The sequence below is a fragment of the Acyrthosiphon pisum genome, chromosome A1 (assembly GCF_005508785.2).
Source record: "Acyrthosiphon pisum isolate AL4f chromosome A1, pea_aphid_22Mar2018_4r6ur, whole genome shotgun sequence".
Classification (NCBI taxonomy): Eukaryota; Metazoa; Arthropoda; class Insecta; order Hemiptera; family Aphididae; genus Acyrthosiphon; species Acyrthosiphon pisum.
In genome coordinates this window covers 61,102,815-61,116,091 of record NC_042494.1, presented here as the reverse complement: position 1 = coordinate 61,116,091, position 13,277 = coordinate 61,102,815, and the positions used below count along the sequence as shown (strand labels likewise).

The window sequence follows — 13,277 nt, the reverse complement described above, 5'->3', positions numbered from 1 at the left end:
CTATTGTATGTTCGTGGTTAGTAACTTCTATATAGTTACTAGTTATTTTTTACCACGCTTTTTTGGTTTTTGTTTTGAGTTGTGCACGTTTAGAAATTAATTCGTTTGCATGTCATTATATACGAAAAAATTGATAAGTCTACGCGACTGGTAAGTATTTATTTACATTATTTGATCATATTCACTAACGTAGGTCGCCTTGATGTGACATGTAAGTATGTATAGGTGTTCTTACAGAATTTAAAAAAATAAATAGTAAAAAAGTTGTAACTGAAGCCATTTGAAAAGAACTACATAATAAATAATTATTTACTCGACCTCAGTTGTACTCAAATTTCATCAATAATTCTTACAAGATTCATTCTAAAAGATTTAAAAAAAATTTTATTTTGTAATTTCATGTTTGTGTATTGAAGAAAATTATTTGAAACTTGTTTCACATGTAATTATGTAAATCAATTATTTATAGGCACAGAGTTTTGCATATATACGCTAAGGAATTCAGTACCTCAAAAGCAATGGCTAAAAGCAAGTACGAATATGTGCGAACATTTGAGTTTGAAGACAGATGCTTACAGAATTGTTGGATTGTTGTGCGGTTGGATGGTCGTTCGTTTCATAGGTCTGATTTAAACTTTTAATTGATTTAATCATTATTGATACTTCAATAAATGTTATCAATAAATCTAGTATAATATTTTGTATAACGTATACCAATAATTTTCATTATTATTTCTTATAATTTTATCCATCTTAATAGGTTATGATTAGAGCGCGGATTTTTATGCATTAAAAAGTATTAAAATATGCCATATAATATGCAGTAAAAATAATGAAAATATGCAAGATTTTTTTTCTTTCTTCAAAATTTACAAAAATACATAATTAATTACTAAAATACTTAATAAAAAAAAATGTAGGGAATTTTCTGAATAACTCAATGTTTTTATTTATTGTTAAAATGAATAATCATATGCATTTCGAGTTTTTCTTCTGTGAAGCTGTGACGTTTATCAGTTAACATATTTTTAAAGACTGACAACGAACGTATCAATGTTCCACGTCAACTGAAGTTGTTGGGGCATATTTGAAGCAACTTAGTATTATCGGGTCTTTACAAAGATCTCCGAGCTGAACGTTTTCACCTTATAGTACTGCATTAATTTTTCATAGAATTTCCAGACCTTTATTTTTATTGAAAAGCTTGTTTAATTTTGTTGTAAGTGAATTGTTAAGTTGCACCTTTTGATTCAGGAATAGAATGAATTTTTTCTTTCGTTTCGTCAATTATTGAAAAGCTTTTATGTAAATTCATATTTTGAGTTTCCAGCCCGGTTTCCAGTTTTTTTATGACTATCACTTTTTAGTATTAACAGACTGACACAGCAAGAGCGATTAAGTTTACGTTGTAATCGATTATTTATTTTATTTTTAAATAAATTATAATTAAGTGCTTATAAAATTTAATTTTAATTTTTCTACTTGACAAAATATTATTTTATACATTTTTTTTTAATTTTAATTTCAATCTGCAATAAATTTTGAATTTTGCCAAAAGATGCAATAACATTTAAATATGCAGAAATATCTAAAAAAAAATTTCACTATTAGTTTCACATTATGATGATTTGTGGAGATAACTGATAAAAATCCAAAAATATTAAAAGGAAAAAAATATGCAATTGCATAGAAATCTGCACTCTAGTTATGATAAATTAATAATGGTGAAATAGTAGGCTGGCTGATATGAATTACTCATTTCAGTTGGAATTTATATTGATAATACACTAACATGACTGTTATGTAAATATATGGCCTCTGGTAAGATTGCTAGTTTACTACTTATATCAAAAATATTACTCTGATATTATTGATTTAGAGTTATGCTGGGTGTTTCATTGTATCAATTCTTCTTCAGACAATATCAGATATTCAGATCTAGGATATTTAACGCCTTAAATAGTTAAAATTTAGCGCCTTTGGCTTAACTACTAGTGCAGTACTTACTCCCTGAGTGAAAACATTTTTTAAACCAATCAGAAGTATATTTTATATATAAATATTGAACTTAAAGTTTAATATGTATATGATAAATTATAAAGTTTATAATATCCTCCTAAAAATTCTTAAAAAAATACAAACATAATTTAAATACCTCTTAGTTTTTTTTTTTTTAAATTTAAATCAATTGGTTTTATGAACAATTGGACAAAAATAGGTAGTAAAAAACAAACAAGTACTAACTATACGACAAATATGAAATCAACACCGTAATCAAAAATAGTTTAAATATACATTTTTAATAAATAAAATACTCTTGGCTTTTTTAAAAAACGCAAGAATACACACATACAAACAGCGCTTATAGGAAGGATTCCTCTCTCACAATTACCCTAGATACAGCACTGCCCTAAGATGGCAATTTGTATATGTACTTAAAATGCTTAATTTTGTTTGGTTCTAAAACCAACCATTTACTAATTACCTATTAATTCAATCTTGTATTACATTATTGTTATTGGTATCAAATGAATGATATTCTTGTAGTCTTGTATAAATCATTTAAGAATTTTAATTTAATACATTTAAAATATTATTGTTAATAGGTTTACATCCTCACACAAATTTGAAAAACCAAACGATAAAAGAGCTTTAGAATTAATGAACAGATCTGCTGCAGCAGTTATGGAAGAATTCAGGGATGTGTCATTAGCTTATGGACAGAGTGATGAATATAGTTTTATTCTCAGGAAAAATACAGATCTATATAATAGACGGCAGTCAAAAATTATGTCAGCAATCAACAGCATATTTTCTGCATCATATGTATACTATTGGAATACATTTTTTGAAGATAAAAAACTTTTATATCCACCATCATTTGATGCTCGAATTGTTTTATATCCAACTGATCAAAATTTACGCGATTACCTTAGTTGGCGTCAAGCAGATACCCATATAAATAATTTGTACAACACGGCATTTTGGGGGCTTATTTCAATGAAAGGATTATCAAATAATGAGGTAATAATTTTAAGTAAAACAGGTACTTTATACATTTTTTTGATAGAATAATTACTAATCTTGGATTTTTGTTTTAGGCTGAAAAAGTATTGAGTGGGACGGTGTCGTCAGAAAAAAATGAAATATTATTTAAAGAGTGTGGAACTAATTATAATAATGAGTTACCAATTTATAGAAAAGGTACAGTGTTAGTAAGAAAACTTGTTAATTTACCTCCATCTAAATCCAAGAAACATGTCATATGTCCATTACATGTAGATATTATAGGTGATAGTTTCTGGGAAGAATATAATGAAATATTAAATTTAAAGGATCTAATATTAAATAAAGACTTTAAGCCAGATGATATTTTTTACTTGGTAAAACGTTCTTGAATAAATTTTCTTTTACAAATATGAGTTTTATTTTAAACATAAAAAATGTAGTTTTTATAATTATATACTATAATTTTTGAGAATAAAAAAGTGGTATATGATAATTAGTTATTTTTAGATTGTTGATTTGGTACACACATCATATGGTTTTTAAATAATATACATCATCACTTTTAATGAGCTTCTCCCACTTTACCCGCAACACGCTTGAAATCACCCATATTAGTTGTAGATATAGGCATTCCAATAATATCCAAGCTATCTATTCTTGTTACTTCCTCATCAGTTTGATTATTTACAACAAATATCTGTAGATTATGGACGTTCTGGAATTTTACATATTTCAAGTTCACAATTTTTCCATCTAATTCATCAGGTTTTAATTCAAGTTCTTGTGTGGCTAAATTACATGTTGCAGCATCAAAATCTATGGTGTTTGGCTGGTTAATAAACAACTTCAACGATTTTGGTCCATTATCTTTAGGAGCTTTAATCTAAATAATAATAAAAAAAAATAAATATTGTGATTATATTTTAAAATAAGGCATAAAAACAATCCAAAGAAAAAAATTGTAAACTACATATTATTAGTATAGTTTAAAGGATCATAGATGTATCAAGACATTAGACTTAATTTCATACAATATAATTTAGTACTTTTCATTGGTTTATTTAAGTAATTTCCATTTGTGGTTCAATGAACTTTATTATTTAAATCAGACATTAAGAAGTATGCATTAAAAATTTAAGTTCAAAGAAATTTATAGATTTAATAAAAATGTCAAGGCCATGCATTCTTCAAACAAATATTGTAAAATATTTGAATAGAACCAGTTTTCTGAGATACACGTATAAATAGTAATCATTAGTCAGTCTGGCAATACGACCAAATATTAGTTTATTTGTTACTGCCTATTATTAATGGTTAACTTACTTTGATAGAATGCACTTTGACAGATTGTGTGAAAGTTAATGATAAAATAAGTTGCTGGTCACAATCTGATTCAATATAGCCACTGTTTTCGATAAGAGCCGACAGTGGATGGTCATCTGAATCATTAAGGGCCTCGCACTGAGTTTTCATAATGAATGAGTTAAGGTCCATCTGACCAGGTACTCCACAGTCTTCGCCAGAAGCGGCACATGCTGCTTCATAAAGTTGTACGATTTTTGATTCAACGGCAGCGATATCGGCACCCTGAATCTTTGCCACTTTAACCTTATTGCGATACAGTATAAAAGTCGGCATGGCCGACACGCCTTGACTGGCGGCAGTTTCCTGGCATTTATCAACATCCACTTTAAGGAACACTGCACGGTCATACTTGTTTGACAGTTGGTCGTAAAGAGGCGCGACACGTTTGCAAGGACCACACCATGTAGCGGAGAAGTCTACGACGACGAGCTTCATGCCGTTTGCGTTTAATTCTTCTTGAAACTGGGAATCATTCATGATTTCTTTGACCACCATTTTGACTATTTAACACTGACAACTGTCAAGATCAAGAAATATACCGTTTAACTGTAAATACTAAATACCAAATTAGGAATGATTTTCGAAACGTAGAATAATAATAAATCGAGCAAGCATGACACACATAAGTTCTAAATTGTAATCACTGATCGGAAGTCTGGGCGATGTAGATAAATTCAGTGGTATATCCATTGATTCTATGGGTATATACCATGGATATAGATACTATGGTTGCACAACGAGCAATAATATGTCGGCACGTCGGCACCAAATGTTCTTATCAAATACATAAATACATACATAGTATCCATACAAAAAAAGTCGTGACATACTAGCGCTCCACCGTGGCTAGGTAACCCGATTTGGTTACCGTAACTTAGTAGTAGTTGTAGAGGGCGCTAGTAAAACGCGACTTTTTGTCAGAATTGATAAGAACATTCTGCGCCGCTCAGTACTGATCCAATATGGGCCGTCGTGCAACCATAGTATCCATATCCGTGGTATATACACAGATATGTATAATAGCTAGATACTCGACTTCTTCTTATCAATGACGCTGGCAGCCATTTACAACTAGGGCAAAATAGTATTATCAGTATATATGTATATATAAGTAAATATGTATATGAATAAATGTAAATATTGCCACAATCACAAATGGCGTCGGGCATCATAATTTAATAACGTTGTGGTATATGGAGTCAGGTATCTAGCTATTATATATATCTGTGGGAACAGAATAATCTAAGACCGTGCGTACAACTTGTGACCGGTGGCCCACCCTCCCCCTGCCCGGAGTGTCCAGTCCTATGTAGTAGTTCGTGGTCACAATGTTCACGCCTTGGTAGATTTGTTTACTGTTATCTTATATATCTAATACCTATGGGATCTATTATATTTTGATTAGATACTAAGTTGGTATCGTCCTGATTCGGAACATCCCCGAAGAACGAATTGAATTCACAATTCACACGACACGACACGACACGGGTAGTTGTGAACACGATTAAAGATATAATTATATCTTTAATCGTGGTTGTGAACCCGCCTTTACTCAACCTAATCACTGATAAGACACAGTTATCATATTTTAAATTATTTTTATTTTTGTTATATTTTGGCGCCAAGCAAATGAGTTTAAAACGTAAAGTCTGTTTTTACAGTTACATTTTTCTTGTATTCTGTGCTCTATGATATAAAACAATGCCGAGTTGTTTTTTGTGTAAGCGTTCATGGTCTGCGAAAAAAACAGACGTTAGCTTTCATCGGTAAGTAACTCCATTAACACCATATTGAATCAATGGTAACGCTTGTAAACCTTTATTTTTGTACATTTTGGAAATTTTAATAATTTAATTTTTGTAATTTATATTAGACTACCAGCAGATGAACCACGTAAAAGACAGTGGATACAATTTTTTGAAGATTGTGGTGCTGATACCACCAAAATTAAGCCTCTAACCTCCATATGCTCTGAACATTTCGATTCGGACTGTTTCAAGAATTATGTTAGAAGTAAACTTTTAAAAGAAGATGCCATACCTTCTATCGTGGTAAAACGTTTAAAATATGTAAGTGAACTCAATAATGATATTAATCAAAATTATGCTCTGCAAAATTACATTCATGCACTTACCTACTAATCATAGTTTAAACTTATTATGATTATTTATTTATTAACTTTTCACTTTTTAGGCTAAAACTACTGTTCCTGAGGTGAAAGTGTCTATTTCTGATACATCAACATCAACTTGTGTAAGTATAAAATATTCTTTTCTTAAACATTTGTATAATATATAAATGGTGTTATTACTGTGATTATAATTATGTAGCTAGAAGGTGTTGAATTGGAAGGTTTTGGAAAACTTCCTGACCTACCTTGTGATGTACAGAGTTCACCATTAAATAGTTTTAGTCTAAAAAGACCATCTGAAAAAGTAATGAAACATTACAACAAACAGTAACATTTTTTTTAAATAATAAGACTTAAAGTAAAAAATGTTATAAATTAATTATTTTATTTACTGCAGTCACAGTCGTTAGATGTTATGATTCAAGCATCAGTTTCAGAAAGTTATGATACGCCAAGAAGAACTTTTCTGAAACGTTCTGTGTCATCACTAGTTGATATGTGTAATGCTAAGGATAAGAAAATGAAAGTACTAAAACAGCGTTTAAGGAGACAAAAAAAAACAATTGTTTCTTTAAAAAGTAACTAGAAATGATAGAGATATTATATATTATTAATTCTATTCTGTTTTAGATGTTATCAATACATTAAAGGCCAAGTTATTGATTGACCAAGAGCAGGCACATTTATTAGATTCACATTTTGGTAAGCATAAAGACCTGATCAGAAATTTTGTCAATAAAAATGCAGGAAAGAAATTTCCAAAACGCTACAGCATGCAGCTATGTAAATTTGCTGTCACTCAAGGCGTACACATTTGTTCGTAGAGAATTTAATTCCGTCCTTCCAAGTCCTCGCACGCTAAGTAAGTGGTATATTAATGTAGATGCTGAACCTGGCTTTACGAAAGAAGCACTGATCACCTTAACGCTAGCTTGCAAAAATTGTCCATATCCAATATATTGCGCTTTGAGTATGGATGAAATAGCTATTCGCAAATGTCTTGAGTTTGATGGTCACAAGTACCATGGATTTGTGGACTATGGGTTTGAAATTGATAGTGATGCTAAGAGTGAAACAACTGAATGCTTTGTATTCATGGTAACGGCCATAAATGCTTCATGGAAACTGCCAGTTGGGTATTTCTTCTGTAACCATTTAAATAGTGAACAGAAAAAAAACTTAGTGCGTCGCTGCTTAAATGTTTTAACCGACACCGGGATTTCTGTAGTAAGTCTTAACATTTGATGGATATGCTGTGAATGTTAGCATGGCCAAAGCACTAGGCTGTAAATTAGCATCTACACCTCAATTATTAAAAACTGATTTTAATGCATTCAATGACTTCAATGTCAATATCATCTTTGACCCAGCACGCGTGGTAAAGCTTGTACGCAATACTATTGAAGAGAAAATGCAATTAATTGACTGCAATTATGGCATAATAGATTTGAAGTATATCAAACTTTTATTAATGCTGCAAGAAAATGAGAAAGGGCATTTGGCCAATAAACTTAAAAAAAGAGCATGTTTTTTATTTTAAAAATAAGATGAAGGTGAAGTTGGCAACATAGTTACGTTCTTCTTCAATTTCCCAAGCTTTAATTTTTTACAAAGATTTCTTAAAATTAAATGATTTTAAAGATTGTACTGCCACGATAAATTTCATTCAAATATTTAACAATGCATTTGATATTTTAAATTCGAGAACACAGTCTACTTATGGTTTCAAAGGTGCAATTAATGATACTAATTATTCTTATATTTTTTCATTCATTCAAAAGTTTTATTTATATGTAAATAAATTAAAATTAATTACAGGTCAACCGATTTTAGAGTCTCAGCGATTAACCGGGTATTTAGGTTTTTTAATTAGTATTAATTCATTAATCAATCTAAAAAATAGTTTAATTGACACAAATAAACTAAAATATTTACCATTCTATAAACTTAGCCAAGATCACCTGGAAATTTTTTATGGCAGTGTTAGGGCTCAAGGTGGTAACAGTTTAAATCCGCTTATAAAAAGTTACTGGCAGTGCTCGAATTGGGAATTATTAAGTAGAGGAGCTCAATCCAATAATTTATAAATTGCTTTCCTACTGCAAAATTAGTCAACGCAGACTCGTGGGACAACCCACACCCCCCCCAACTAATTTCTAGTTTTTCAATACTATTTCACCTTAGTTACAAAATTTTCTATTCCAAATTTCCAAATATAACATATTATTTAACTATATGGGCCTATGTAACATGTAAGTAAATATGGATTTATATTTTATATTTCATGAAGTGCTATTATTGAATAGTCTCTTCAACAAGTCAACCATGTCCAATTACCAATATATTATCATTATCTCCATTGTACTTATTGTAAATATTTTTTATACAGATTGTACAAATAAAAACAAATATGACAAAAAAAAAAAAAAATATTTTATATTCATCTTATTTTTCGAAATTTTTTTAATAGAAATAATACCTACCTACATATTTCGGTAGGAAATAAAAAACTAATAATTATCAGTTATAATATCTTAATAATTATACTTTGTGCTACTACAGACGCATACCTATATGTCAATTGTGAACACTAGTTCACAGATATTTACAAACTAATGCCCAAAACAATTTTTATCCTGATTTTTATTAAAATTAAGAATGGATTTAAGTTGTTGTCAAAGTCCAAAGATAAACCTAATGAATACCTACCTAATGAATTTTACATTTTTAACATAAAAATATTTTTTTTTTCCTATTTTGACTATAAAAAAATAGTAGTGTTCAACCTTTTTGACTCGCAATCCACTGTCTTTGTAACAATATTTTCACGACTCGTGTCACCTTTGTAAGCCATGAATGAAAAAAAACTTTAGCTTTGCGTAATACACTGTGCATAAGTGTGCATATTGTTCAATTCATTCATAACTTATTCAAATTCATAATTTATAACTTATTTTTTTCCCGCAGATATTTTATAATATATAATAATATCTGCAAACTACTAAACGAGGCATAAATATAAACAAACAATAAAAAAAAAAATAAGAAGGCATTAGGAAATCAAAACCAGTGGTATTGAACCGTTGGGTCGCTACCAAATCTTGGATCCTGTAATCTATAAAATAGGTCGTGACAAGTCTTGTTTGTTAAAAAAAAAAAAGTTTTTTATAAAATTATAAATTATAAATTCAAATAAGTAATGAATGAATTGAAGAACCATATTTTACAGTAGATATAATGATAGTTAAAATGTCTTTTTTCTTTTATGACCTATAGGTTAGGTATACAAAGGTATACAAAGGTGACACGAGTCGTGAGAAATATTGTTACAAAAACAGTGGATCGAGAGTCAAAAAGGTTGAACATTACTAGTCAAAACTATGGATAGGATAAAAATTATTTTTATATTAAAAAATGTAAAATTATTAGGTATTCATTAGGTTTATCTTTGACAAAACAATTTATATCCACTCCAAATTTTAATAAAAATGATTTTGGGCATCTGCCCCCCCCCCCCAATTTGAGCACTGGTTACTGGTGAATGCCCAAATCAAAGTGTATATCCCTTCAAGATATTCTGATTTTAAATTGTACAAGTGTCTCATCAAATCCAGTTCAAGCAATTAATAGTTCTAATGCCACTCTTTATAAATACATTGAATTAGAGTCAGAATTATATACTGTTGAAAAAGATGCAACTCATATTAATTTAAGCTCTGTTTCTAAAGAGGTTACAATTTATATAGCTGGGTTTAAGTCTCATAAACTTTTCACCCAATTAAAATGTGACATTTGTGCTCAAGTATTGATAGGAACTAAAGCAAATTTTTTAAATTTATTAGTTACTTTAAAAGATATGGGTGGCTAGACATATCCTAGTGCAGATGTAATAGAAATATGCTTGATAACTGATAAATTTATTAAAACTTATATGCATGATAACGAACCTTTAAATCCTTTATTAATTCAAAGCAAAATCTTAGCCAGCTTCATAAATAAAAACATTTTTTCTTCTATTGATTATCATAACATAGAAAATGGTCCTTTAACAAACCATGTAATTCTTTTAGTAAAATCTGTGATTTCAACTTTTTATAATATAAAAATTAAATACATGTGTAAGAAAAAAAATGAAACAGTTTCTTTACGTTCATTTTATAATAAATTAACTTTGTTTAAAGATCAATAATTGTACTGCAGCTCAAAAAATCACAGGGTCAAGGTAAGTATTATGATTTTATGTACCCATTAGATATTTTATTTTTTTGTTTTGTTCATTTATAATTATATATTATATAAAATAATAAAAAAAAATACTCTACTGTGAAATATTCATAAAATAAAGAACTAAATAAAATATTAAATAATAAAATGTTTGTATTTGTATATTTTATTATAGCACCTTCACAGCTCTCTTCAACAACAAGTGTGATAATTTAGAATTGGTATAAACCGTGGTAATAATTATTACCTGTTGTGAAAATATGGGCAAAGTACTGTTTGAATATTATTAGGTATATAATTATAAATTAATAATTATTGACATTCTTTACTCTATGAAATGCACACAACAAAAAAATTAATCTCAGAAGTCAGAAATACTGAACAAAATTAATTTATCATTATTCGGCTATCTTGTCGTATGCGCTCTACCGGTAACATTGTGACTGCAGCATGCGCTCTACCGTGTTTTGCCATTCTACAATTATGCTTAGATTTTAACGGAAAAAAACAAAAAACAAAAAAAAAAAAAAAAACAAAAAACAACTGAAAAACGATAACAAAAAATCCTAAAAACCAAAAAAAAAATTCAATTATCTTTACTTTTTAATCTTTAACTTTAAAAACATTTTAACTTGAAATCAGAAATTTTGAATTTTCTAATTTTTATATCAATTATAATTTTGATTTAAAATTTAAATAATATGAATAATTAATTTTAATTTTTAACTTTTAAGTGCATTTCTATATTGCGCGTTACTATTATAACTTAAAAGTTAAAAGTTATATTCTGTATATAATATATATTTTTTTTAATAACGTTTTTAAAAAAATTATTTTCCTATTGTTTACAAATAACGTTTTTGATAATATTGTTTTTTTTTTATATATATATAATAATTAATTTTAATTTTCAATTTTTAAAGTTCAAGGTGGCTCTCTGGCCCACGCACAACATAGACAAAACGCATTTACGCAAAATCATTTTTTCTATGCGTTTAAGTAATCTTAAAGTAAAATCAACTATTTACAAAAATTATAGAGGATAATATTTTTGAGGGTATGACATATCGATTTTATATTTTATTATTATTTGACTTTGTATTCGACTTTCAAAATAAATAAAAAAATGTTGTAAATTTAAATGATGTTTAAATTGTTTTGAGACAATATTTAAATAAATCGATATGTCATTCCCTCAAAAGTATTATTCTCTATCTTTTTTGTCATGTGTGACATTACTTTAAGATTACTTAAACACATGGAAAAAATGATTTTGCGTAAATGCATTTTGTCTATGGACTATGTTGCGTGTGAGTGAGCCAGAGATAAAACAAATAGTGCGCTGACAGCCTCTTAATACTTAGAATTAGAAATTATAATCGGCACACAATGTAATTTGTCTAAAAATAGTATTACTGGTTGTATTTTTATTTGCTATTGTATCGTGTATAATATAATATAATATTATTATATTATATTTGAGGGCAATTTATTGGTACCTACATTTGGTTGAGAACAAAATAGTAAATACACTATACTAAGCACCGATGCCGTAAGTATTGTTGAAGATACGGCATTTTATCTTATTACCTATACAATACTTTTAATTATAATTGACGGCATTTTGGCTTAGTAACACAGGCCGGTTTACGTATCGCAAAGCAAGACGACTATCAGAAATATTTATTTATAATAAGCTTATTCGATATTTCATTTTTTTTCTACGGTGCAGTTTAGTTTACATTGTATCGTTGCCACGTTCAAATGTAATATTTTTTTAAATTTTTAATAAATAATTTTATCGTATCAGAAATTGTTACTTGCGAGTTACAGCATTCTTGCTTTGAATAAAGTATCAAAAGTTTATACCAATACTAAATTAGAACGTGAAAATCAGGGGCGGATCCAGAACTATTTTACGGGGTATCTATGAATTATTTGCAAGTATTTTCAAGTCTATTTTTAGAATTCGCAAGTCCAAACTTTCACTGTGAAACCAAAAAATGTAAATATGGACCAACTTCACGTACCCCACCCATTCAGACCGAAAACTTCGAAATCAACACCAAACAAAAGCTAATGATTAGCAAGTATTTGAAAGCCCATAGAATCTTAGAATCCTAATGAACCGATACTGGATAGAAAATCTGGCATTAAACCGGGTACCGATTATTGGCCGAGTAAAATGTATAGTACTAACCGGGTATCGAGTATGGGCCGAGTAGAAATGTAAATACAAAATGGGTATTATACTACTATCAAAGTATCAAGTATCAACTATGTATTAAATATGATATGGAGTACCTGGCCATCGAGTAATTTCAGGGTACCCGGAAAATCTCTATACTGTATTAGGTACCTATATAATATTATTTAATTTTTATACAGCCAATCAATAAAATATTGCGTATGTACCGTGTATTCATCATGGTTAAGCAAAATAGCAAAAGAAAATTGAAATTATTTTAGACATCGAAGGGAATAATGCAAATACAGTCCAATAATTAAGTTTTTACCTATAGTATACGGTACATGTCCCCAAACCCCC

The 13,277-nt window shown here is 28.9% G+C and overlaps 3 protein-coding genes across 7 annotated transcripts; 2 read left to right on the top strand and 1 right to left on the bottom strand.

Moving 5' to 3' along the window:
• LOC100165160 (probable tRNA(His) guanylyltransferase) lies at positions 1-3,430 on the top strand. 3 transcript variants are annotated; one of them, XM_001951745.5, is made up of 4 exons: positions 1-150; positions 470-622; positions 2,607-3,024; positions 3,102-3,430. In XM_001951745.5, the coding sequence occupies exons 1-4, from the start codon at positions 110-112 to the stop codon at positions 3,396-3,398; spliced, it is 909 nt and encodes a 302-aa protein (XP_001951780.2). In that variant the 5' UTR covers positions 1-109; the 3' UTR covers positions 3,399-3,430.
• Positions 3,357-5,042, bottom strand: LOC100167192 (thioredoxin-like protein 1). The gene is made up of 2 exons (XM_001951786.5): positions 4,333-5,042; positions 3,357-3,892 (listed from the first exon to the last, which is right to left on the bottom strand). Exons 1-2 carry the CDS (start codon positions 4,867-4,869, stop codon positions 3,572-3,574), a joined length of 858 nt encoding a protein of 285 aa, XP_001951821.1. The 5' UTR covers positions 4,870-5,042; the 3' UTR covers positions 3,357-3,571.
• A 456-nt stretch (positions 5,043-5,498) lies between these two features.
• Positions 5,499-10,804, top strand: LOC100574462 (THAP domain-containing protein 1-like). Of its 3 annotated transcripts, none has more exons than XM_029487345.1 (7): positions 5,499-6,140; positions 6,248-6,443; positions 6,568-6,627; positions 6,705-6,809; positions 6,903-7,083; positions 7,136-7,367; positions 10,687-10,804. In XM_029487345.1, exons 1-6 carry the CDS (start codon positions 6,076-6,078, stop codon positions 7,327-7,329), a joined length of 801 nt encoding a protein of 266 aa, XP_029343205.1. In that variant the 5' UTR covers positions 5,499-6,075; the 3' UTR covers positions 7,330-7,367; positions 10,687-10,804. The 3 variants fall into 3 exon arrangements, with proteins under 3 accessions (XP_029343205.1, XP_029343204.1, XP_003247420.1); XM_003247372.4 differs by having other exon boundaries at positions 5,502-6,140; positions 7,136-7,207; XM_029487344.1 differs by lacking the exon at positions 10,687-10,804 and having other exon boundaries at positions 7,136-7,751.
• Positions 10,805-13,277: the final 2,473 nt, after the last annotated feature.

Coding starts and splice junctions, on each gene's coding strand:
- LOC100165160 (XM_001951745.5), top strand. CDS start 110: ATGTCATTATATACGAAAAAATTGATAAGTCTACGCGACTG. Junction 151..469: donor TTGATAAGTCTACGCGACTG/GTAAGTATTTAT, acceptor AATTATTTATAG/GCACAGAGTTTTGCATATAT. Junction 3,025..3,101: donor AAGGATTATCAAATAATGAG/GTAATAATTTTA, acceptor TTTTTGTTTTAG/GCTGAAAAAGTATTGAGTGG.
- LOC100167192 (XM_001951786.5), bottom strand. CDS start 4,869: ATGGTGGTCAAAGAAATCATGAATGATTCCCAGTTTCAAGAAGAATTA. Junction 3,893..4,332: donor TCAAAGTGCATTCTATCAAA/GTAAGTTAACCA, acceptor ATTATTATTTAG/ATTAAAGCTCCTAAAGATAA.
- LOC100574462 (XM_029487345.1), top strand. CDS start 6,076: ATGCCGAGTTGTTTTTTGTGTAAGCGTTCATGGTCTGCGAAAAAAACA. Junction 6,444..6,567: donor TGGTAAAACGTTTAAAATAT/GTAAGTGAACTC, acceptor TTCACTTTTTAG/GCTAAAACTACTGTTCCTGA. Junction 6,628..6,704: donor ATACATCAACATCAACTTGT/GTAAGTATAAAA, acceptor ATAATTATGTAG/CTAGAAGGTGTTGAATTGGA.